Source organism: Syngnathus acus, chromosome 11 (genome assembly GCF_901709675.1).
Source record: "Syngnathus acus chromosome 11, fSynAcu1.2, whole genome shotgun sequence".
Taxonomy (NCBI): domain Eukaryota; kingdom Metazoa; phylum Chordata; class Actinopteri; order Syngnathiformes; family Syngnathidae; genus Syngnathus; species Syngnathus acus.
The window spans coordinates 7,333,355-7,357,639 of NC_051096.1; the positions used below are offsets into that span (position 1 = coordinate 7,333,355).

A 24,285-nucleotide genomic window follows, 5' to 3' on the forward strand; every position below is an offset into this window, starting at 1 on the left:
TTACTCCGAGGACCTTGAATGTTACGCTCGAACGATTCACGACTTGAGTGAGCACGCTCAGATCTGCGTCTTAAAAGGTGTATTGCGTTTTAAAATGCATCAATCCTGTTGAGAATGATAAAGAATGATGGACGGACGGTCTATGAGGCAAAGTGTCATTACTCTCCAACACATCTGTTGACGTAGTGGATGCAAGTGGACAGACGGACGGACGGACGGACAGACGGACGGACGGACGGACGGACGGACTGAAGAGCGTGCGCAGGTCTTTGCAAATGTAAATGAAGCGAAATAACAGCTCATCTCTAAAGGTAAAATGTCAACCTGGTGCTTTAGTTGAGTCTTTAATTGAGAGTTTGAAAGCTCAATTAGCACTCTGCCATGTTTGCTGTCAGTAAGGCTTTACATTAGGTTGCACCTTTGGACTAGTTCCAAAGTCATCATTTAGTCACGGACTCCACCACGATTGCATTTGCAATTTCATAACAATGGGAACATCACAAAAACAGTCAGGCTGGAATAAATCAGGTAGCGCATTCTGGCGCACTCACATCACGTCCATTTGAAAACCAAATGGGGTTCATCAGCCTCAAACGCTGGCTGATAAAGATTTGCTCCTAATCGAATCCCGTTTTCTGACTGGAGTCTACCACCTTGGAGTGCTGAGTCTGCACTTTGAGTCACTCAGCCGCGTGCCTGAATGACAAAAGATCTTTTGTTTACATTCTCGGTCATGTAAAACCAATTTAGGTATCACAATGGCGCTGAACCGTTTGGGAGTTGTATTTGAAATAAACTGTGCTTGCAAATATGCTGAGTTCTTTTTTTCTTTTTGCATTTCTGTGTCTGACACTTTTACTGTCAAATTTTGAAACTAATTGGGCACCATTTCAAATGCAATGTGTGTTTCCAGCAATCTGTCACGGAAGGTCCGTGGACAATATTTCCCAATTATCATTTCGAATTTCCAGCTGTTGGACGGAAAACAGTCCATAATTGAAAAAAAATGATGATTCCGCCATTCATAATGCCATTCAGCCACCCTCAGCAGACCTTTTGACCTAAAGCCAAGCTTAACCCCTCCGTCACCTTTACAATTTTCCTCTAATGCAAGATGACTGGGTGCGCACGTACGACCCAAAAATCTCATTAAGGCCCACCGCAGCCACTGAGTGCTGTTGCATTATTCATTTGTTTTTCCAAGCACTCTAAAACTAGCTGAATAATTCCACGTGATGTTCAAAATGAACAGTAAGGTTACACACAAACATTTTTGGGTTTGTTTTTTCTTGCATTAACAATTGTGACCGGGTACCCATAAAACCAGTCGAGGTGTCTTGTAAGCAAATTCAGCTGGATTTAAAATTGACGGTATTTCTCTGCCACACGCTGGCTTGTATTAATGAGCACTACATATTTATGAATGGGAGGCCAAGCCCGGGCAGTGAGTTTCCGAGCGGCCGATATAATTAAAAAGAAAAAATCTGCTACGGAAAACTTCAGCTAGTAACGATAAAAGCCGCAGATAATTGGAAAGTCGGAATTGCTGTCAAGCAAGTATGTTACAATTGATGTTTAAAAAATCTCAACATGAGGTTTATGATGCAGGCTAAATATGGCGGCTAAATATGAAACAGCCATTAAAGTTTTACAGTTGCATTAAGCAGTCGGCTAACAGAATAATGACCCCGCCCGCTGAATAACGAATTGAAGGTGATTTCTTTTTTCTGTTGCATTTTCAAATTCTTCTGTGATTTGATTATTCATTTTTTTGCACTTGATGTTTTTCAGTTGCCTCAGAGACCTTGGCTGTTTTAAATAAAGTAGTATTAAATCAATATCACGGGTTGAATACTTTGCTTACTCATATGAACTGTTTTTAAATGATGAATATTTTATTTGAGAACTGTATTGTTTTCCACTTCGTGGTTCAACTAGCTCGCATTTATGCTTGTTGCAGCCTGAAATAATGTGGTTCAACATTGTGTCGTTTAAAAAAACCCAAAATGATTTAGAAAAGAAGCCTTTTTCTATGATGCTGTGTCATGTTTTTGCAGGCATTTCTCTTTCAAGTGCCATAAGGACGGGGATCATGGAGTGAAACTAACTCAGAGTGGCAGATGGGTCGAGGGCATTGAGTAAACAGCCACGCAGGTCAGAGTGACATTAAAATGTCTTTCATTGGACGTCTATATAAAGAAAGAAAGAAAGAAAGAAAGAAAGAAAGAAAGAAAGAAAGAAAGAAAGAAAGAAAGAAAGAAAGAAAGAAAGAAAGAAAGAAAGAAAGAAAGAAAGAAAGAAAGAAAGGGGAGGCAAATGACTCAATACGGTACAAATGCTTGACAAAAACCTTCAATTAATAAATTGTAAACGTGTGCTGATTGTTTGGAGTATACTAACAAAAATATTAACGACATATAATAATAATAGGTTCCAGAAAGCCCAAACAAAAAACAGTTTTGTGTTTTTCATCATATCGGTAAACCAGTCACAGCTGACTGCCAAAGGCGAGAACGGGAGCCGACAAACTAAAAAAAATGCCTTTGCCTGACAATGTTAGAAGAGCCTCCAGTCCTCTGGATCTATGACATGTGATGTTATGATGATTATTTTTTTTTTTTCAGGCTCACATTTTACTGAATCTCTCATCCCTCCATCGCTCAGATGAAAAAGCTGCCCACGTTTGCCGCTGTAGTATGTAATTTTGCCTCCAAAGTGTGTGTGTGTGTGTGTGTGTGGGTGTGTGGGCTGCGTGAGTCGGAGGCTTTTTCGTCACGACATTACAACTGCTGCGACATGGCGGTCAAGGAATGTCGAGCGTCGGGACTATGGCGTACCTTGACAAAGATGAATGTTATGTGTAGCATGTAGCTTGAATGATGCGGGCCAGACATTGCTGTGTGCATAGGAACCATTCTCGCATTCAGATAATGAGGTTCGTGCACTTGCAGCAGACAACGAGGCGTTCTGAAACAGCCGTGTTAGCCGACTCCCAGACCAGAAGGTGCCTTAGTCTCATGTCGCTTTTTTCACAGTTGTGATATCATGTTAACTTAAATTTATTGTCTGGTTAAAAGCCCCGTGAGAAAACACGCGCGGCAATAACGCCGATAAATTAAGCAAAGGACCTCGAGGGACATTCTGGAAAATGATGACATGTTTGATTTATGAATTTTATATTTTGGATTGTGTTTCCCTTTAATTAAACATTGTCAAAACTAGAATGGCTGGAGCAGCTTTTTGGTTTTTTCTTTAAATGTAAGAATAAGTCACACGAACAGATTGCGTGCGTGTTATGTCGTGCGCACGACAAAGTGTTTGAATCACGAGCGGCAACAGCGCTGAGGTCCTTCTGCTTTCATTTATAATTCAGAGCTACGCCGCATACCATTTGTCCTCGGCGGAATTACAATTTCATGTCTATACTTTCAGGGGAATTGCTTTTTTTTTGAAAAGGCAAAACAATGACGCACATACCTATGCGAGGTCTCGTGTAGTCCGTTGTTAAAATAACTCTTCAGGGTATATGATATTTGCCATAATACAGTGCAAAAAGAACGTGTGTGAAGGTATGACAGCTTGAACGCACACAATAAAAAAAATAAAAAAAATAAACAATGAGGGCTCAGCACATCCATCTGTGTGGAAAATCAATATCTCTTCATTGCTTTTGCGGCATCGTATCTTCTTTATTTCTGGTCAAACTCAAACGGATATATCTAAGACCAATCGAAAACAAAAAACGATTCTGAGATGCATTGTAATGCAAATTCTGAAGCAATTAATACATTTTTGTTATGGATTTTAAAATAACCGAATGCTGACGGTAATGATGGGAAAGTATTTGGTCATATTTTGTTCATGCTGGCATGAAATGGTTTAAACTGGATTTTTGGTGGTAGTAGTATCCGTGAGATTTGATTTGCCAAGCGAGCCGCAGGCACTCGCTCGCGTGCAGCCACAGCCGGGCGGGTCTGGTTGCGCTACCTGACATCAGTGCTTCTGACTCAGCGCTTAACCTTTGCCACCATATACGGCACAACACAGGCCCCCGTGGGAGCCGAGGGGATCGGTTAACTGGACGGACGGATGGAGCTCGCAACCGGCAAGCTGCTCGCCCATCCTCACGGACAAATGTATGGATTGCCGATTGTACGTGCTCATTAAAGACAGTGGAGACTAAATAAACCTAGAAAACAGGCGAGCCGTGATTGGTCGTTATCTTTGGCACTATGATGTCATTTTTAGTCGATAGCGAAGAGGCAAAATGGCTGCCCAATAATTTTCCAATAACCGTATTCCACCAACGTGACATAAAAGATTTTTTTTTTTTTTATCAACCGGCTTGGCGAAAACGGCATTACAGCACTGAAGCACCTGTAGTGGTTTTCAGGGTTTGTTTTAGGAGACAAAGCCGCATTGACAACAGAGCAGCGGGCAAAAGGGATCGCTTATAATTACTCGTCAAAGCGCGATTGTTTTGAAATACCAGGTGTTTCGCACAATGACAAGAGCGGACAAAAGAGGAGAACAAAGGCTCAGTGCAGTTTGATACCAGAGTGAATCAGCCGCTAAGAAATTGCTGCGTGTGCTTATAATATGTCCAAAGGCCATGGACGGAGAAATTAGCCATGCCGAAAGCTTTCACTAAAAACACGACAATTATCACTTAACTCTTCTGAAAAAACATTTTTATTGTTCTCCCTGTCACTGTATACGTCACAAGCAACGATAGACATGATTTATAGCTAATAAAATCATTTTTGTACCCATGGACCCCCTGATGATTTGTCATGACACGCTGCTCGGGAATCACAACGTCTTAACCTGTAATCGTTAAAACGCTCAATCTCATACATAATCCCCGGGAGTGAAGCCAAGCGTGTGATTTATAGCAGAAGCCTCGCTTTTCATAATGAAAGGGCCTCCCTCGTCCCCATTTGCGCAAGGCTGTCAATACGCCGGATCGGTCCATTCCACGGTGGCTTCCAAAGTCCCGCGTGTGTGTCGAGAGCAAACAACATATATGACCCCCCGTCCATCGATTCACTCACAACTCCAATTATTTTCCTTCCCCGCCTATTTAAGGACGCCTTTTGAATTAATGGTCGCCGTCGGGGCGTTCAGACTTTTGAAGCGTTTCGCTTGTATGCGCGAGGGCACACGTGCCATGCCCGAGTTTATCCGCGCTGAGAATTCTCCATGCATTATGAAAGAATCATAAATGATTCATACGGGGTTGTTCTCACTTAGTTTGAATCAATTCAGACTCAATCAAATATAGGTTTTGTCCATTATTTTGCCAAAAGCAATCCGATTTTCCCATTTTGGACATTCAGATGAAAACACTAATGAAAGTAGTTATAGCGTTAGGTGTCATCAGTACCGTATTTTCCGGACTATGAGGCGCACCGGACTATAAGGCGCACCTTCAATGAATGGCCCATTTTAAAACTTTGTCCTTATATAAGGCGCACCGGACTATAAGGCGCACCATTAATGCATCATGTCAGATTTTTAATCCAAATCAAATCATTCTCCATTTTATCTTTTTCATTTCAACTTCAGACGCAACAAATTACTTTATAATCACAAAATGCTGATCCATAGTTTTTTTGATTAATGATTCATAGTCTTCAGCGGGCCACTTATGATTTATTTTATGACACAATGCTTCATGCCAGTTTAAATTTAAATCCATATACAAGGCGCACTGGACTATAAGGCGCACTGTAGGCTTTTGAGAAAATTTTAGGTTTTTAGGTGCGCCTTATAGTCCGGAAAATACGGTACGTTGGAGACGTGACCCGCATAGATTCAAATCCGGCGCAACATTCGCCAGCGTAGCCTCTGTGAACCCGTTAATTACCGTCGCCACCATTAGAGGCAATAACGGCAGATTCAAATGTGTCATACGGGAGGGACACTGTTACTACCCGTGCGTGGGCGCCTGTGCGAAAGCCAGAGGCAGCCAGCAAATGCAAATAAAGGTCTGGGGGAGAAAGAAAAAAAAAAAAGTGACAATGTATTCTCATCAAGTGTTACCAAAAATACATCCTCCTGCACTTTGCAGGAAAACCACGGGAGGCGGCGACGATGTTCCGTGGCACCGAAACCACACATGATATGCTGTCACCCGCTAAAGCATTTTTTTTGCAGCCAGACAATTTCTCGCTCTTGCTATTCCGGCGTGGAGGATTGTGCTCAACCTATCTTTAAAAAAAAAAAAAAAAAAGTCCCGCTAGACCTATGTCCAATACATGCGACAGCTGCAGGTAGCCAGCCGTCTGTGGTTTGAACATGAATATTAACACTGCATTGTCAGCATCAAACCAATTCCTCCTCACTTGCTTAGTTTTGAACCAATTAAAATAAAAAACATAAATATGACATCCCTGCATGAATTGAATGCTAGTTTATAGGTGACGGAAAACTTATTAAATTCAAGTGAAATGATGCTGCTTGTTTAATGCTAGTCTAGTTAAAATGCAATTAAGTGCAAAATAAATATTCGGGGTGAGAAAATCATGCGCAGAATGTGTATGAAAGACAAGACCCTTCTGGGAAATCAATCAATGTTTGGCTGGAGCAGAGCTTTTCAATTATTTTCAGTTATGCCCGCCCAGGAAGAAGAAAATATTTCACCCCCCCAACTGTCCACAGCGACTATTAATATTATTATTTGTCTATAACATTTGACTGACTGGACTGATCAGTAGTCAATCATGGCGATCGGTCCCTACTACCTCACGACTACCAATGGGGTCTGGAAAAAGTAAAATAAAAACAATAAGGCTTTTACAACCAAATCAACATTGACTTTTGGATTGCACTCAGAGGACACCAAGAGAAAAGTGAGATTAAACTTTCTGTACTTTCCCTCCTCGATTTTATTACGGCCAATTATCTGCCCATTTTATGGGGTACCTACACACAATAAAAAAGTTATTCGGCAAATAACTAAGACATACGGAGAATGACTCAGTTGGCAGCGGAGTATCATTAATGAAGATCAATGGTGACGGATGAGCGTGGCATAAGGGACTCGTCTCTGGGGGGGGGGGGGGGGGGGGGGTCGCCACTCGCCGTCAAACAGACTGGCGAGCTCCGCGGGAGGCCAAGCGCCCTGGGGCTTGTTGAAACAGCCCCATGTAAAGTGATGACTTCATTAGATAACCCAAATAAGAACATTAAAAAAAAAAGTATTTAAGTATTAAATAAATATTTTTTATTATTTTAATATTTTTTAATATCTAAGTATTAAATCACTATTTGAGTAGGGGCGGGGTCTATTCCATTTAAGTAGTTCCCGCTTAGCCAGTAATTGTTTTCAGTGTTAGCTGGTCCATTTGTATTCAAGACATGACTGATTTCCATGTTCTGATTTCGCCTTTTTAGCCGAGGAACGACACTAAGTCCTTCCATCATTTGGCAGCATTACCACTCGTAGAGGAGCCTCAACGAGACATGCGAGCGATGATCTGTTTGCGTTTGCTCCTGATGAGGATTGATGACGCATACTGCCGGCGGAGTAATAACACGGCTGTGTTTATTTTCCCTTACACAGGTGAGAGAGAGGCGCAAAAGCAATACCGCCAAACCATTTGTAGCGCCCTCAATGTGGACAAACAAAGTTCCAGATCAAGGTGTTATTTATAAAACACTTCCCCTAATAACCTCCAGACCATTTGAGACATGCCCCTATAGATTTAAAGCCCGTGGAGGAAAAGGGCCCCAACAAAGGTGTGGGTCGGCTTTCTATCGCTGTCAGGAGAAGTTTAAGGTGGGGGGGGGGGGGGGGGGAGTGGATTGACAGAGCACGGACGGGCGACAGAGAGGTGAAAAACAAGCAGATAAATCCAACTCTGCTCAGGCAGTGCTCTTCGTTGGTCCTATCAATCAGCTAAATGGGCAGCTCTCGTTGCAAATTTAAGATTCTCTCTTCCGCCAGTCGGACAGTGAGGAAGCGAGCGGCGCGGCAATAAAGAATCCGCCTTTACATCTGGAATTTTGTCCACAGTTAACCCGACATCTCCGCGCGCCAATTAGGTCGGCACGACCCGACATACGCACGGGAGAATTTCTTCTGTTTCTTATTAGCATTCAAAGCAGGCGACGATTTAAATCCGCTGGAATACTAACTCGGAATTAGATAGCCCGGCCCGGCCGGAGGTGCGCACTTGACCGAAGAACTGATCGACGATAAGAAATTGACGACGTGTTTGCAGATGCACGCAGGCTTTGGGAAGGCTCAATAGCCGTGCTTGTCGGAACTCTGATTGTGTATCCGCGCGCAAATTACCAGTAACGTGCACTCAGACAGCTTCTTTCATTGCAGCCGAGCTTTGCAATCATCCTTCTCAGGTGGCAGATTTCATCAGCGTCACTCACCACTGGTGTGAGCCAGGTTTTTTTTTTTTTGGTGCTCGGGGCGGGGCTGAGCTACTCAGCAGCAGCAGCAGCAGCAGCAGCAGCAGCAGCAGCAGCAGCAGCAGCAGCAGCAGCAGCAGCGCCATTTGTCAGCCTGCATCACTTATGCCAATTGGGCACCTGACAAAGGCTTGGAGTCATATTACATCAAGAGGTAAGATCCCCCTGTGTGTGCTCAAAAGCATAATGTCCATCTGTGTGAGGAGTGCAGGAGGAAGGATGGAGGGAGGGGCTGTTTGCAGGGGGGGGGGGGTGACTAAAACTGCAACCGTGTGAGTTGCTTTGCAAGTGGCGTCTTATTAGATTATCTCTTGGGCTTTTACAGCGCCGGCCCCCACCCTTCCTCTTTCCATCATCTCTCTTCCAGGCTAAACATTTGTCTTTCCATTCATGGGTGAATTTGTATTCCATTGAGAAAGGGCGGGGTAGTTTCGGCGATTTCTGTTTTTGCTGCTCTAAGCAAAACAGTGAGAGCGAGACACGACGGTTTAAAATTGCAAATTGATTTTATTTTGCGCACTTTGTATAATGTGACGGTGCTTTTCTGAAGTGTGTGAGGCGATGCGCGAGCGTCACCTCCATCCAATGGGCCGGGCGGACTGTGCGTTTAGCGACACTCCATTAAGTTGATATAGTGACGCCTCGTGACCAGGCGCACCACTTTGCCGCAACTCTGTCATCAATACGTTTATCTACATAACGGCAGGTTGCAAAAGACATTTTAAAAACACCTGTTGTGACATCTCACGTTAAGAATGTTACACCGTTTTTTGTGAAATGAATATGCATGAGTCACATGATTTAAAAAAATAAAAAAAAATAATCATTCGCAATCCAAAATTGTATTTCAATACGTATGACAATTTCACGCCTTGGACCGTGTTGAATTTCACTCAGCAATGCAATTTTGCAACAGCTATCATTCATTTCAAGCTTACATCAACGCATTTATTTAAATTCATTTTGATGTTCGAAAAAAAATGTGAACTTCTTATTAAACCTAAAAAATTTGCGAGGAAAATACATTTTTCCCATTTTTTTTTTACTCCCTAAAGTTGCAGTGATATTGTATCGCGCAGTTTGTCATGGTTGATAAATTGCCCAAAAAGCAAGCTGATTTATAGCGTTTTCGTTTTGCTATAATGGGCTGGGAGAAAACACAAGTACAGCAAAACTAGTAAAACCCGATTGAGTCAACGGAATGCACAAGTGGAACAATACGCTTTAATCAGCAACTATTTCACCGTTTGAAAAAGATTTTTGCATCTCGGACCAACCGAGTGGTCTAATCAAGGCGTTGAGCGCTATATGTAAGTGACATCCATAATCTGACAGCTCCCCGTTCGTTCCCTTGCCAACCCGACGACAAACCTTTGAACACTTGCGGGAAGGCAGAGTGGCCTCCTTATGATGTCTGCGAGTGCAATAAAATGTTGTCAGAGATACTAATAAAAGCAGTCAGGCAGTAACCTTCAGAAAAACATTAGCCGAGCATCTCCGAGACTAAGCTCCTGGCATTTAGGGAGTTTGTAAAACTGTCTACCCTTTTCAGACACACGAGGAAATCGATGCTTGACGCATACAATTTAGTGGGCTTCACCCCCCCAGCCCCCCCCAACCACCCACCGCCCTGAAATGTTGTCAACAAAATGACAGAAGATCTGACAAGTCAAATTTGATTGCTGAGGTGGAAAATTAAAATGAAATGAATCTCACAAAGAATCTATTGAAATCAGGAAAGAACCCAAGCAAAGATTCAGATTATCGATTCAAGCTCGCAAACCGGAGACGTGACCGGTCTTAGTTAAACTTTCTTTTGTTGCAGCCCGGCAGCGGCTTTTTGCAGATAAATAAAACAAATCTCTTCCGCGCTGTGGGAACCGATTTGCAATAAGAGATGTGCCGGAATTGTTAAAAACTTCCGATGACTTTGACTTTTTCAAAAGCTTATGTTGTGGCCTCCATTTGCTCTCTCAACGCGGAAGTTAAAAAGCATCTTCTTCCCTGATAATTGTCAAAAGGTGGAAAAACACCAGACATGGGAGGGAAAAAAAAAATGCAATTTTTAGAAAACAACTGCAACTACAAATGGAATGTTTGGCAAGAAACGCTTATTCATTTTACTCTCTCCGTGCGACGCTATGAAAAAAAGCAAGTCAAAGCATCCAATTAGACTTACAATTTTAGGCGCAGAGGAAAAGCTTGAATCCCATCGCTAATTGAGCCTATGATAGTTTTGGCAACACAGATAAAGGCATCCTAATGGGCTGAAGCAAATTACTCGGCTCATATAATCAGCGAGGCTCGGAAAGGCCGAGACTGGAAAAGTGAGGGCAACTTTACGCAGATAGGATGATGGGAAAAGAAGCAAAACATTTTTTTTTCCCCCAGACTTTACCCCAAAGAGGGAAGATCGAGGTGACTTCTTCACAATACCTTCTGCCTATCTTCAAAAAAAAAATCGACTTTTTCCGACAGTGTTGGTCTGCTCCATTGCCTCATTTTGCAGATTGCTTTCTTTTTGTCGGGGAAAAAAAAAAGACACAAAAGCCCCAGCTGATTAATCACAAAGCTGGCACTGCCCAATACAAAGTGTCGCTGAAGAAAAAAAAAAAAGCCACCCTGGGTGAATGGAAAGTGATGATGATCGCAGATGGTGCGAACGCAAAAAGTGCTCAGCGCATCTCTGGAGGTTCGCACGCTAGCCGAGCTGCTGTCACTACTTTTCCAAAATAGACTGCGGGCCATTAGACATGCAAATAAAAACATGGCTTGAGACCAGTTGTGGGGCTTCACATACTAAATGGCAGGTAATGAGGTGACTGGATAACCGGGGGACCAATGGCAAGCCAACTTTCTTTTGGCCAAAAACAAACATGGCGTATGAGACTCACCCCACTGCAAGGGAGCGAGCTGCAGGTGCTCCAGGACCAGCTGGTTGAGGACTCCCTCCACGCTGGCCTCGCCGTGACGCCGCAGGGAAGGGTGGGCTGTGGTTAAGGAACACTACCGAGAAACCATTGGGATGGACTTGATGAACTTGATTTTGAAATTCACGCTTGGTTCGGACTCTGATGAATGTTCGCAGCTCGTTACAAAACGTCTGTGGTGGTTCGTTCGAGAGCGCTGCTTTTAATGACACAAACTAACGTCGGGTTATTACGGCGATTCGCGTTTACCTCGAAATGTCAAGGACTGCTGGGAAATATGTTTTTGTAAGCCGACTCCAGAGGTAGTAACAAACTGATCAATACTGCGCGGCAGCAAATATGGCTATCACGGAGCAATTATCGAGATAATATACAGCGATAATCGACACGGCTGACATTTGGATGCGGAGTAGATAGGGTGCGACAACACACTTCGATTAACCTTAGCCGCACAGCAAGCAACAAGTCCAAAGAAGCTTCAGTAAAATACGAGTGACGCAGTGACGCTAAATGGGAAAAGAATGAATGGAGTTCCTCAGGGCCCAGATGTCGGCCCACTTGACTAAAAACCAGTTTGACACGGCTGCCTTAGAGACCAGACTGTCTCCAAGTCTATCTTTCAAGAAGCCCGAAACAATGTCGGTGTGAGTAATGGCTCGGCGTTCGGATTGACACACAAGAACATTGCCTGGCCGTGTCAAAGTGTCAAGCGCGGAGCCCATAAGCGTCGCCATCTGTCAGCGCTGAGGAACAAGTTCCCCGCTGGCCAGAGGGCCTCCAGATGTCGACTCCAGATGTCTTTTATCACTCGTCTGACTTCTGACGCACATCCGACACTACTCCACGCCTTAAAAAAGATATGGCTGCCTTATGGAGTGAGGCGGATAAAGACTGAATAATAAATCCAAAAACTCCATTCCACGTGTTTTACGTCAGGCAAATTCGAGCCAGCGGAAAAGGATATGATGCTCCAACAGATGCCCAGCTTGCTGTTGATCTGGCAGCCCTGAGCATGCTGTCGCTCCTCCTCCAGCTGTTTGAGGCTAGTCAAGCAAATTGTCTCCTGGTCGGGCGGCGGCAGACTCTCAAAGTCAAACTTGTCAACCTGGATGGCCATCCTGGAGGAGAGAAAATGATCTCATCTGTCACATCTCTTCACGTACTGTTATACAAAAAAGAAAAATAAATGGAGTCCAGAGACGCATCAAAGAAGAAAACATTGCAATTATCATCAGGCAGCTTTTACAACAAAGCAGCAAAAATGAGATAATGACGCTTCAAAACAACATGGGCGGCTAAACGGCAGGCGGGTTTTGCAGCAGAACAACACTCACCTTTGAAGATTAGCGGCGTACGGCTTATGTCAACCACTGACGTCCCGTTTTCAAATGGCTGCTGCTTTGTCAGACACATTGCACACGCTAAAACTAAAAATACCGCAAGGCAAATGGACACGGAGAAAGAAGGCTGCTGGTCTTTGCGGACAAGTAATTACGCACGACGACGGATGTTACATTTACACTTCAAACAAGACTAACAGGAGAGAACTGAAAAGGTTACTTCATTTTTCTTCCCTAAACACCGCAGCGGTTCATATCAAACCGCCGAGTTATAATTTCTACGTCCCAAATGAGTTCAGTAATAATTGCAGTCAATACAAACATCAAGCCGCGGAAGATGCTTCCATTCGTGTTATGGACCGATTTTACTAGCCAGAAAAATCTCTCGGTATGGCAAGAGAGAAGTTTGCAGGCACGACACGTCTCTTCTCTGCGATATGATTGTGTCATCTTTTTCAGGATTAGGCCATCCCGCAAACCAATCTAAACCGTTACGAGACTTTCAATAACACAGTGCGTGCTGGAGTGGCCACCGAGGAACATCCCGGCGTCGAACGTCGCAGTTGATTTCGTCTCCCTGTCTGGCTCGATAACGCCTTTGATGAAATTTGACTTCTTGGGTTGAGGAAGGAATGAGCGTTTAGGCTCTGGATATTCTTACACGGATTTTGAAAGGCAAGTTTGCATCCATTTTGTAAGTTCATGTGTCTATGAATAGAGATAGTCAATTCTATTTTCTTTTGGCTTCGCTTGCCAAGCTGAGTGTAGCTCATTGGCATTTTCATGACTCCCAATGAGATAGAGGTGATCTATTTTGGAGTCGGCTGAAGGCATTTATCAGCACATCCGATTCAAAGATGATTATTCGGGCTATTTTGCTTGATGAAATCCATTCAAGGCAGCGCCGTCTGGCACGCTTGGCGGAAGCTTTGGTTTGCTGACGGTCCTCTTGAAATACAGAGGTGCTACGCCCTCATCATGTTAGCCAGCCGGGTGAAATGTTAACAATGAATGAATGAATGAATTATTCGCAATCTTGAATCATCCATTGAAATGCTTCGAACTGAAAAATGGCTTTGTGATCTAATTGGTGCGATGTTTTATAATCTTGTGCAGTACTTCAAAAAAATATACAATTATATCTGAACTGACTGTATCAATTCAATGGTCATTGTGCTGCTCCTTCTGGTGTGTGCACTTTATCCTCCAGGGAGCAGTATAGCACAGACACGGGTCTATTATATCTTCTGCGGTTTTGCTAATTAACGGGAAGACGCTCTCGAAGATGCCGCCACACATCTATTTGAAAAACCACACACGTCAAAAAGCATTGGGTCCGTCGGGCATGACCCCTGACATTGTGCTTCTAATTACCGCCATCTCACAATAACTTGGCAGTGATGCCGGTCTAATGGCGGGAATAACACCAGCTCAGAAGGTCGTTGGGAAGCGACCCGTTGCTAATTAAATGTCATGTTACCTTTCCACCAAAAGTACACAATGATTACATCAAAGCATATGGGCCCATTTTCATTTCTGAAATGTTGCCATTGTCGACAGAAAGCCACGGAGAGCAACGGAGCACGTATTTGCAGAATGGTGGAATTTGGCTTTGGAGAGATTACAATGCCACATCAATGCTTTCTTTCACGTCTGATATATTTCATAATCTTGGATATCTTTTCCATTTCAAATGATTTTCACGACAGCCATCTTTTCTTAAGAGGCTCCGACGAGTTTATGCCGCAGGGGAAGAAGCCGTGAGCTCGTGTTTTCATTTGGGCGGGTTATTTTTAGCTCACGTGCGAGAGCTTAGGGCGGAGATCCATGGAAGCCTATGCGGAGGCAGGCGAGAGGGAGCGTCTATTTTTAGACTGCGGCTGACTCGGTGTAACCCTTTGTTTGCGGTGGCGGCGGCGGCTGCAACCGCTCTCCTTCCCTCCCATGCCTCCCTGCCTCACTCAATATGCTGAGCTACATCCAAAACAAATCCTCACACTGCCAATTACGGAACGCACCGGCGCATCCTCGGAGGTTACTGTGCAGACAATCTTCTAATGCGCCGGCTGTCATTAAAAGTGAGGGGCGGGAGACTATTACGAGGGCTGACAAGAGCGGGTTATTTCTGTTTGTGCTGTTAAAAGCCAGAAGGTTCTTCTGGAGGGTGGGTGGGTGGCGTCACGCGCAAGTGAGAGGCCTTGGCACGGGGTGAATGAAGACGATATCAAGCAAGAAGAGCCACAGCTGGATTTCAAGCGGGGGATTTCTTTTTTTTTCCTCGCTGAAAATAAAGGGCGACGCAAAATACACGTCGGAGCCGATGGCTTTGCCGTAGGGGAGATGAAATCACAGGTGATTGGAAAAGTTCCTTCTGCGTATCTGTCTTCATGAATATTTAAATTGAATGGAGAAAGCAGCCAATTGGCAGATGCACACTATATTATGTTCGTGATCTGTGACAGATGGCTAGGACAAAAGTGTTCCTTTGCTACATCACGTTTTCTTTTTTGCGCCTGTGCTCTATCAAAGTGCAGAGATTGTACGTCTGAATGTTCTGTTTGTGTGTCAAAATAAAACAATGAAGGGGGCCCCAGAAGTGAACCCTGTGGAACACCATACGACAGTGGACTAATCAAGACTAACAGAAAAACAACTTCTCAGAATGTCTTAAATAAAGGGCAGCTTGTAAGTTGGTCTTACATTCAAAAGCACATCTTAGTAAAGATTTTTTTTTTTTTTTTTTGTAAAAACCTCCTGATGTAGTATCTCCAGCAAATCTCATTTCACCAGCACCAATGGGGATAACAGACATCTCCGGGGAAGATATTATCTCGCTGAGAGGAAAAACAGAATTTTCCACCGAGCAAATATGACAAAGTTGGGAATTGTGAATCCCTGGGAGACGTGCATCACGACTGTCGGCTCTCGTCGTTTTCAGATAACATTGCTCCCGTAGCCTGCGTGCACAGCTATTTTCTTCTTTATTGAACACGACACTGCATATTGTGCATGTAATGAGCATTTCAGAAATTTAAATGAGACCGGCAGAGCAAACATCCTTGCAGGAGGAGAAGAGAAAAAAAAGATAGTATTCATGTCCAACTGGGATTTACTGAAAACGGACGGGCGGGATAACTGACTGCAAATACATGATGTGCCTTGCAACCACAAAGGGTGAAGGTGGTCACCATGGAAACAAGCTTTGTTTGAAAAGGCGTGGACACGTCTGTTGATAAAAGCAAAGGAGAAAGGTTTTAACGCAAAGTGGCCCGGGCCAACTACATTAAGCTTTATTAGATTACGATATAATAAAATAATACTTCATTTATTTTAACTATATTATTTAACGGTTTACTTAAAGAGTCAAAATCAAAAAATGTTGGGCCAAAAAAAAAAAAAACTCGGGTACAACATTATCACTGTTGTCAGCGTTTTGGACATCAACGATTGTGTAAAGTTATTTTTAGTCACAGTAAAAAAAATATTGCTGTGCAAGCAGATTATTTTCTATCGCAAAAGTGCCATTTACACTTTTGTGAGACACTTGAAAAATAAAAAAAAACTAACAACACTAATATTGTTTCACAACCACAAGGGAGTACAAAAAGGCACGCAAGTTTTCCTATTGCCGTTTTGATTATAGTTTTTGCCTCGCTGTGTGATGTCGCGTCGGACTTCAGGGACAGCAACACAACACAGTGCGATGTCTCACTCCGCCACCATTATCCAGGAGATAAAGAACCGGTAATAACTTCGCACTCAATGACACGGGGACACAAAAGCACCACTCCGATGTGAAATATTGCCTTCACGTCAAAGAATGTCATTTACTGGACAAAAATCGAAACTTTCTCTTTTTTATATCCTTACATTCAGCAAGATAAAAACATCCATTGAATGTAATATTTTCCTCGTTTCATATTCTTGGTGTTCCATTTGGATAAAAGCTACTTTTAAATTGCTTTTAAATTCTAGGAAAATATTGTGGACTACTCCATATTTAAGGGCGCAAACAATCAAACCACATATTGCACAAAGGGCTTTCGTACATAAAAATTGCCTTTCAAGGACGGCACCAAATTGTGACGAGAACGTAGGATGGTATATAATTGACGGCCATTGAAATGCATTTGGGGGGGAGGGGGGATTTCATGATGGCTTCACGGGAATGTTCACCGTTGAGTCATCGCATGTTTACCAGGTCGCACAGAGATATTGGACGAGAGCGGCTGGCTGTCAGTCTGGGCTTCAATTCATCCAAAGTATCAAGTTGAGGTCAAGGCTCTGTGCACACAAAACTCTCTCATCCATGTCTTTATGCTTTGGGCACTGGTGCAAAGTCATGTGGGAAGACTACCGAGGAGTCTCTTAAGCGGCCTTTGGCTAGGCCACGACCTTACCAAGTTTTCGAGATAAGACTCCCGATTCTGAGTTGAAGAAGACATACTGTTGTTTTAAACACACTAACCTGGAAGTGTAACCTTGACTCGCTAGTCATACAATTAAGCATGATTGACAGAATCGTTTTTCCGGCTTGTCGGGCTCAAAAGCCTACCTTTGCGCATCGTGGATACAAAGACTTCAGAAAACATCTCGAGCTTGCAGAAGCAAAATACCAAATGACACGGCGGTACGACGTGTAGCGAGAGGGACGGCTGGGGAGGTGTGATGATATGACGCGTGCCTCTCTAGACGGGAGATTCGCCAGCCTATGGCCTTGTTTTGCTCTGTATGCGAAATCCGAGATCTCGTGCTGCTACTGGTTTGATCCGTCATATCAGAAAATAGGCAAAAAATATTGATCATTGTTTTGCGACCAAAACTGTCTTAAATATCCTGATTATGTCCCTATGTTAAATGTATTCATTCATTCATTCATCAATGACAAATGACTACAGGTAGCAAGTCCAAGATTATTCACTGGCGACGGATGGCCTAATCGAATTTACACGGGCCACATTTCCATACACGGGCAGTTGACTGTTATCTATTTCCATTCCAGAAAATAACGGCTCACGCTGAAAAATTTGCCACGATACCCTTCGAGCGGCGTTTCATTTGCTTCTGTCGCTTCAAGTGTATTTATTCCTTCTTCCTAGAACACTGACTGTCCAAGTCATTTTACACAATGACATTCCATCCCCGTGGGAAAAGGTTTATGAGTCACCGTGCCTTCGCCGGTCCGTTTACGGAGAGAAAATACTGACAGTAATCATAATTTGCCACTCTGCCGAGAAACGGGGACATATTTCCCAGTGAAGGAGCACCAAAATAAGACATATTAAGACGTGAGATAATTGCCGCATATTTCTTGTGAGGTCACAAGTTGGGGGAAGTCGTGAAATGTCTCGCCTCAGTCGGTAATTTTAGTTTGAAATGGCCGTTTCATATTTGCTAAAAATTCTGGAGCAAAAAGCTGAAGAGATTCTTCGGCATACCCCGACTGGCGCAGATTTGGCGGGGGTGCTGCAGCCTGTTCATCCCTCCCGATTTAGAAAATGTGCTTACCTTTGGCACTCGCTGGCATGGAGAACCAGGTCTTGGTTGTTTTTGGCACTGACGGTGAGCTCGTGTTCTGTTGGGTTGAAGATATCCAGCAGGAGATGGCACTGACGGGTGCTGTGGGGAAAAAAAAACAACACATTTAAGTCAGTTCCACAGCAAAAATGCAAATGAACTCATTCGGTGCCATCGATGATATAGACGTCAAAAATATTAACTGAGTTGGCAGTGAATGAGTTAAAAGTGAGGCTCACGCAAAAGTTTCGAGAGACATTTCACTGACACCTGTATGTCTAAAACGGGTTCTGAAGCCCAGTTGGAGGCTCCATCAATCCTTGTCAGAACATCAAAAAGGAAGCGACGCTTTCATGAGAGTGTGGAGGCCTGGTTGGAGCAGGCCACTTTCTCTATAGGGAGAAAACATAAGAGGGGCCAAATTTGCGACTGAGATCAAACGGGAGGGAGGAGACCATACTGGCTTTTAAGCTAAGTGGATATTTCGTCTTCTGGTAATGATGGATGAAAAGGAATTATATTTATCTCAAAATAGTAGACTGACGTTTTTTTTTTTTCGAGTGATGTCATAGGAACGTAACGTAAAATGAGGACCTCCTGTTTCAATCTTCACTGGGAATTTACCGTCCGCCACTTCCCATGACACAAAACACAAAAGATTAGCCGTAATTACAGTGTCTAGAAAGCAAAGGAATATATAGAAGCTGTTCAAAAAAAATATCTGCGCTTAGAGTAAATTAAACATCCCATCAGCTGGTTTTGCCTCCGGGCAAAAGGGAAAGTCTTTCCCAGCTCGCTTTCTGTCTCTCCAATCCTTGAGTTAATGGAGGATTACGGCGCGTTCGCCCAAGTCGCTAATAAACTGCGGCGGCAATTAAAGGAGCATATTTTTTAGGCCAACCTATGTTTCTTTAATTGTCTTGTTGTCTCTGTCGGCAGACGTGATTAACAGGCCGAGCGGGGCGAGCTACTGATTTATAGGCCGGGGCAGTAAGCCGGGGCAATCAATCAGAGCCACCCGATAAGAACCACAGACTCATTGCTCTTGCGCTGTCCAACCCAGATCAAGACGGGGATATAAAAACACCAGACAATGTGGATTTCTGGATGTAAGCTTCGCTCCAAAAGAACAAGCCGAAAATAACACTCAGCAATAGTGGAAGCGGCGGCTCGACCCCTCCCCTGACGGAGCCCAAACTTATTAAGCATTCATCTGAGCTACAAGGGAGGGCACGTCGATTTCAAGTGGATAAATGATTCAAAACTGCCAATAAGGTCTTCCATTTTGATAACGGTAAAAGGATTCAATTCCCCGCCGTTGCTAGAATGCCAAAGAACGGGATGAACGTGAAAGCACTGCCGACTTTGATACACCGAGGTAAAATTATACTTCAAGCGCATACGCGCTGGTGACTAAGGAAGATGACCTTTACTCGTGATTATTTCAGGTACAGCAGCAAGTGTGTCAGAGGAAGAAAGTTAATGAATGCCACTGTCTGTTTCGCAGATTTCTGCGAACAAATGAAGTCGGGGGGAAGAAGAGGATATTGTGAAAAGTCTCCAAAGCTAGTACTGACCATTCATTCTAGGTCAGATCATAAATCTGAAAAAAAAGGACAAAATGTGGAAGTGGGTGGGTTGTGAGAGAAGACAAAAAAAGCATGAGATTGATCAATGAGTCTAGAAGTGCTGATGTTGCCACCCTGCAGTAGGAAGTCCACTAAATGTGCATTCTATTGAAGCAAGTGGGAATGGATAAAAACCCGGCACCCGGGTCATAAAGGGCTACTTTAGCTGGCTAGGCTATAAATAAACTGATTTGTAAAATCACATTCGGAGCACATAAGTAAAAAAGGACCATTTCCCACGGCACGCACATCCATCAGCTGTTGGCGACAAAGCAACAAATGTTGCTGCTGTAACTGACTTCCATCAAATCCCAAGGGAGAGTTTTGTGGAAAAAAGGCATTTATTCCCAAGGTGCAAAATATACAAAGTATATGTCTTTTTTTTTTTTCACTGCGTATTTCGCACTGCCACTCCGTTGAACGCATCTGACACCTTTTATACGGACAAAGCCCTCAAAGAGCGAGTCGGAGGAAAATAACAAAATGGTGTCACTCCCAGCACGGGGAAAGGTCAAAGAGGAGCCTTGCAGCCAGGTTGGAGAAAAATGCTGTTTAAATGATGCTGTAGCCGCTAAATGGAATTTACGGGCACATGTTTTTATGTATTAAAAAAAAAAGGCCCCGGGAACAAAAAAAAAAAAGTCAAATGTGCTGACTAAATGATGACGTGAGAAAAGAGAGAGCAATGTTGGAGAAAAGAGATCGCGTCGGCATAAAATAAGATGTGAGAAAGTGCCGACTCTGCAAAAGGAGCAAGACCAGTTCTAAGTGGTTTGGGGTGACAAAATTGATGACAGTTATCATTGAGAAACAGGTCAAACTAGAAGTCCAAATACCAAGTACAAAATAATCCAAAAGAAAAAACAAATTCTAATATTAACTTTTGGAATATTCCGCCATTTTTATAAACTATTTCGGTCGCAATATTGGAATATGCAAATGAACCTTCACGAGCATTTAAAATCTTCATTTTGGGCAAATATTTTGAGCTCGAAATGATCTGATAAGGCAGATAATCCCCGCCGAGATACCTCAACAGTTGACAGGCGAGCCACCCATCTATCAGCGCTGACCTCGAGATGGATGGCGTACGCTCTGGGTATTATTACGGCTAATGGTTCATCTCAAGCGGCCATTACGCTGCCACCATCGCAACCCCCCCCCCACCTCCAGTTTCAGAAGGGAGTCCACTGGAGGAGCTGAAAAGTCAGAGTGACAAGGAATCGAACATAGTGTACGAGGCACATTGAGTGAAGTCCGTCACCAGGGAGGGAAAATGCTCAAATGAACCCAGATTGTCGCTGTGAGGGCACTTTAGTCCAAAAAATTGTGTTTTTGTTTATTGACAGCAATTCTCCTCGCTGTATGTTACCTGGTTGCGGGCAGGGTGCTGACTCTGGTGAAGAACACAGATGGCTCGACATCAACATGGACCCCGACGGACAGCTCCCTGTAATAGCCCTCCACTTTGCCAGCTCCGCCGGAGTACTTGAAGTTGAGAACCGCCTCTAAAGTCTGCAAAAGAAAAACAACATAAAACTAAGAAATATGCCCACAATAATAGTGTTTCATGGAGGAACATGTTGTAATGGAGGTCAGATCGGAGGCAGCGCGTTATTTTGCCATTCCATCAGCCCAAGCGCTACTCCCGCTTTTAAGAGCGACGCATCAAAAGTCATTACGGTGAAAAAAGATGAAATGCATGGCAGCGCAGCTATTGTGTTGTTTAATGAAATGGAAGTGTGCTATTACACCCAGAATGCTTTGAGCGGAGAGCCAGGCGCTTTGATTGGTGTCTCAAAGCCAGGATCTGGAATCAACATGTGGCTTCCTAAATTGTGAGGAGAGAAGATTGAGCGCCAATTGCTGGCCACAAAGTCCTCTGTGGAGAGGAAGGAACAGCGTAGACGTTTTTTTTTTTTTTTACGGACATCTCCTTTGCCAGCAATTCACTTGACTTGGCTGATGTTCTATTTACACGCAGCAAAAGCTAGCAAAGCTGATGCCTTCTGTTTACCCACACACACATTAAAAAAAAAAAAACACACAAACAGTGCCAAGCAGCCGGATTCAAATAGCCCAAACTATCTTTCGCTGAAATCTTTAATAACAATGCAGTTACAGAATGACATTTTAACTCTATTTGCACAGCGGCAGAGGCAAAACAGGCTGTGCCGATAACGGGCTGCAAATATTTCATGGGGTGAAACAAAAAGTGTTTGTCGATGTGACACCGATGCCTCTGCCAAATGTTTTCTCCGATACTTTTTCCACATTTTATAGAAAATGCTAGCACAGGGAATGTAAGCAGAGTATAATTTGCAGGAAGCTGTGTGATCCGCCGGCTGCCTGTATGGCACTAATGGCCTCAGCACGAGTCTCCGGAGGAGTCGCGATTGTCTCCGAGACGCCGGCAAACACCGATTCCCGTATCCCTTTTTTTTGCCGACCGCAACGCACTTAAAGTTCCTCATCTGTTCTCTGTCGGCTCTCCAACTCTTCGGGGAGCCTTTTTCAATCACACCGGACTGAGAAATGCCCCGGCGGTTATAAGCTGACGGCGGCAGAAGGGAGCGTGTCGCAGGGCCCAGCTCCATCAAACAGGCCGACCACGAACGCCGGGTCAACGAGATTAGGATAACACTTTGTTTCTCCATTAAAACTTTTTGACCACAACTACGTCTTATCAAATTGTATTTTTGTTCCTAGGGCTCGTGAAAATCCATACAAAGTACAGCCGTAACAGTATACGGAGCAAAAAAGCCGTTGCAAAACTAGCCGTCAATGTAAAAGACGAGCTTGACCAGCATCCATAAACACAGATGATTTAAAAGTGCCAGGAACCAAAAATGACAAATGTGCCGCGGGTTTAAGCGGTCCACACTTCCAAATGTTCTCGCCTGAGGAGGTAAAGGAGCCTCTCGTGGGAATCGGTGTAATGGTAAAATGGAAAACAACATCTGTGATGGCATTTGGGTGCGTTTGCCAAAAATACATCACTATGACGAAACATGCGCAGCCATCTTTATCTCTCTTGTACTCCCGTTTGTAGATTCCTTTATTAACACACAAGCTAATGGCGATAACTACTCGCCGGCAGCCTTATTTTCCGCTGGTTGATAAGGCACAAGCGTCCTTATCTTAACGCATACAACCAAATTAGAATTAGCACTAAGCCTCGACTCAATTCTCCTTTTTGTTTTTTTCAGGGTCGACGCAAACAACTTCCCTCTTCTCGCCAGTATTGGAAAAGCGAGATGGAAGGTTTGGATGGCTTTTGATGAGGTTAGGCAAAGGCTGACTGTGTACCTAATTGTCCTTAAAATAAGACTTGAACCCTGCTTAGGAAGCATCTGCTCGCTTGCACGAAAGCAAGCCGCCAGCCAGGAGAGATATTTAGTCACATTGCGATGTCGGCCCCTGTGGAAAACTTGAGTGATGACTGGAGGGCATTGGGATGCAATATAGCTATCTGGAGTACTGCTGGGACCGCATCTCGTGTGTGCACCGAGTGTCAATCACTGAACCAATCAGTTCGCCCCCCAGGGTGCTCAGTTGCGATACAAAAGTGGGAAGTTTAGAAGAAAACATCCTGTTGATAGGATTCTATTGCCCTGTGCGGGAGATTTTCTAATACCAGATGCCACATTTGATGCCCCTTTTCCATCCAAGAAAAAAAAGCTTTGGAATAATCGGATCAAAACTGCTGACCCTGCATTTTTTGCCTTGAAGATATAGCTTGGAAATGAAAGTTGTTTTTAAGTAGACCTGGCAAAGCCTCCATTCAAGTGTGAGTCAAGGCGAGGCGAACATCGAACCCACGGGTGCCACAAACAGGGGAGCTCTTTTTTTGCTTGCACTATTTGTAGGTGTCACTTCATTAACCAGCAAGCCCCATAACACTGGAAAAAAAAGCGAGTTTGGCGCCCAGGGCCGACTGTGAAGCACAAATTTCCAGGCAGCCACAAAACTGTGAAGTTAGATTCAAAAAGGACACAGGTGGCAAAAAAAAAATCACATTGTTATGCACTTGCTATTAGTTTTATTTTTCTGCTCACAAAAATATGTGACCCTCGCTTTGCTCAAACTAAGTCACAAAAAAATGCAAAATCGATGAAAAAATGAAACTGTCAAGTATAGACATCGTAAAAATTTACAGTATTTGTCAAAGTTCATTTACTCACTATTTGTACTTCTCACCACTGAAGATAAGAAAATTGAATCTGAAACCCAAAGAGTCCAAAACGCTTGAAACGATGACGAAATAGACCTCGACGCGCCAGCAAGACGCTTGAGTGGCTACAAACCGTGTAGGATACACACAAGCACGCGGACATCAGCAACAATTACCTGTCAAGTGCGAACGCAAGTGGAATGGATGGCGCAGCACGGTGGCATCCAAATCTCTCGTTCTGGGCGACTGCAATACGGTCGGACGGC

The 24,285-nt window shown here is 43.7% G+C and overlaps 1 protein-coding gene across 2 annotated transcripts in view; it reads right to left on the reverse strand.

The window, feature by feature from the left end:
* The window catches only part of trappc9 (trafficking protein particle complex 9), a 54,837-nt gene that overhangs the window by 7,812 nt on the left and 22,740 nt on the right, over positions 1–24,285 (reverse strand). For both annotated transcript variants that reach the window (XM_037263570.1, XM_037263569.1), the window contains 4 exons: positions 21,218–21,360; positions 18,209–18,319; positions 12,325–12,478; positions 11,325–11,415 (listed from right to left, as the gene is read on the reverse strand). In XM_037263570.1, coding sequence (XP_037119465.1) covers positions 11,325–11,415; positions 12,325–12,478; positions 18,209–18,319; positions 21,218–21,360 — 499 coding nt within the window. The remainder of the gene's footprint in view (positions 1–11,324; positions 11,416–12,324; positions 12,479–18,208; positions 18,320–21,217; positions 21,361–24,285) is intronic.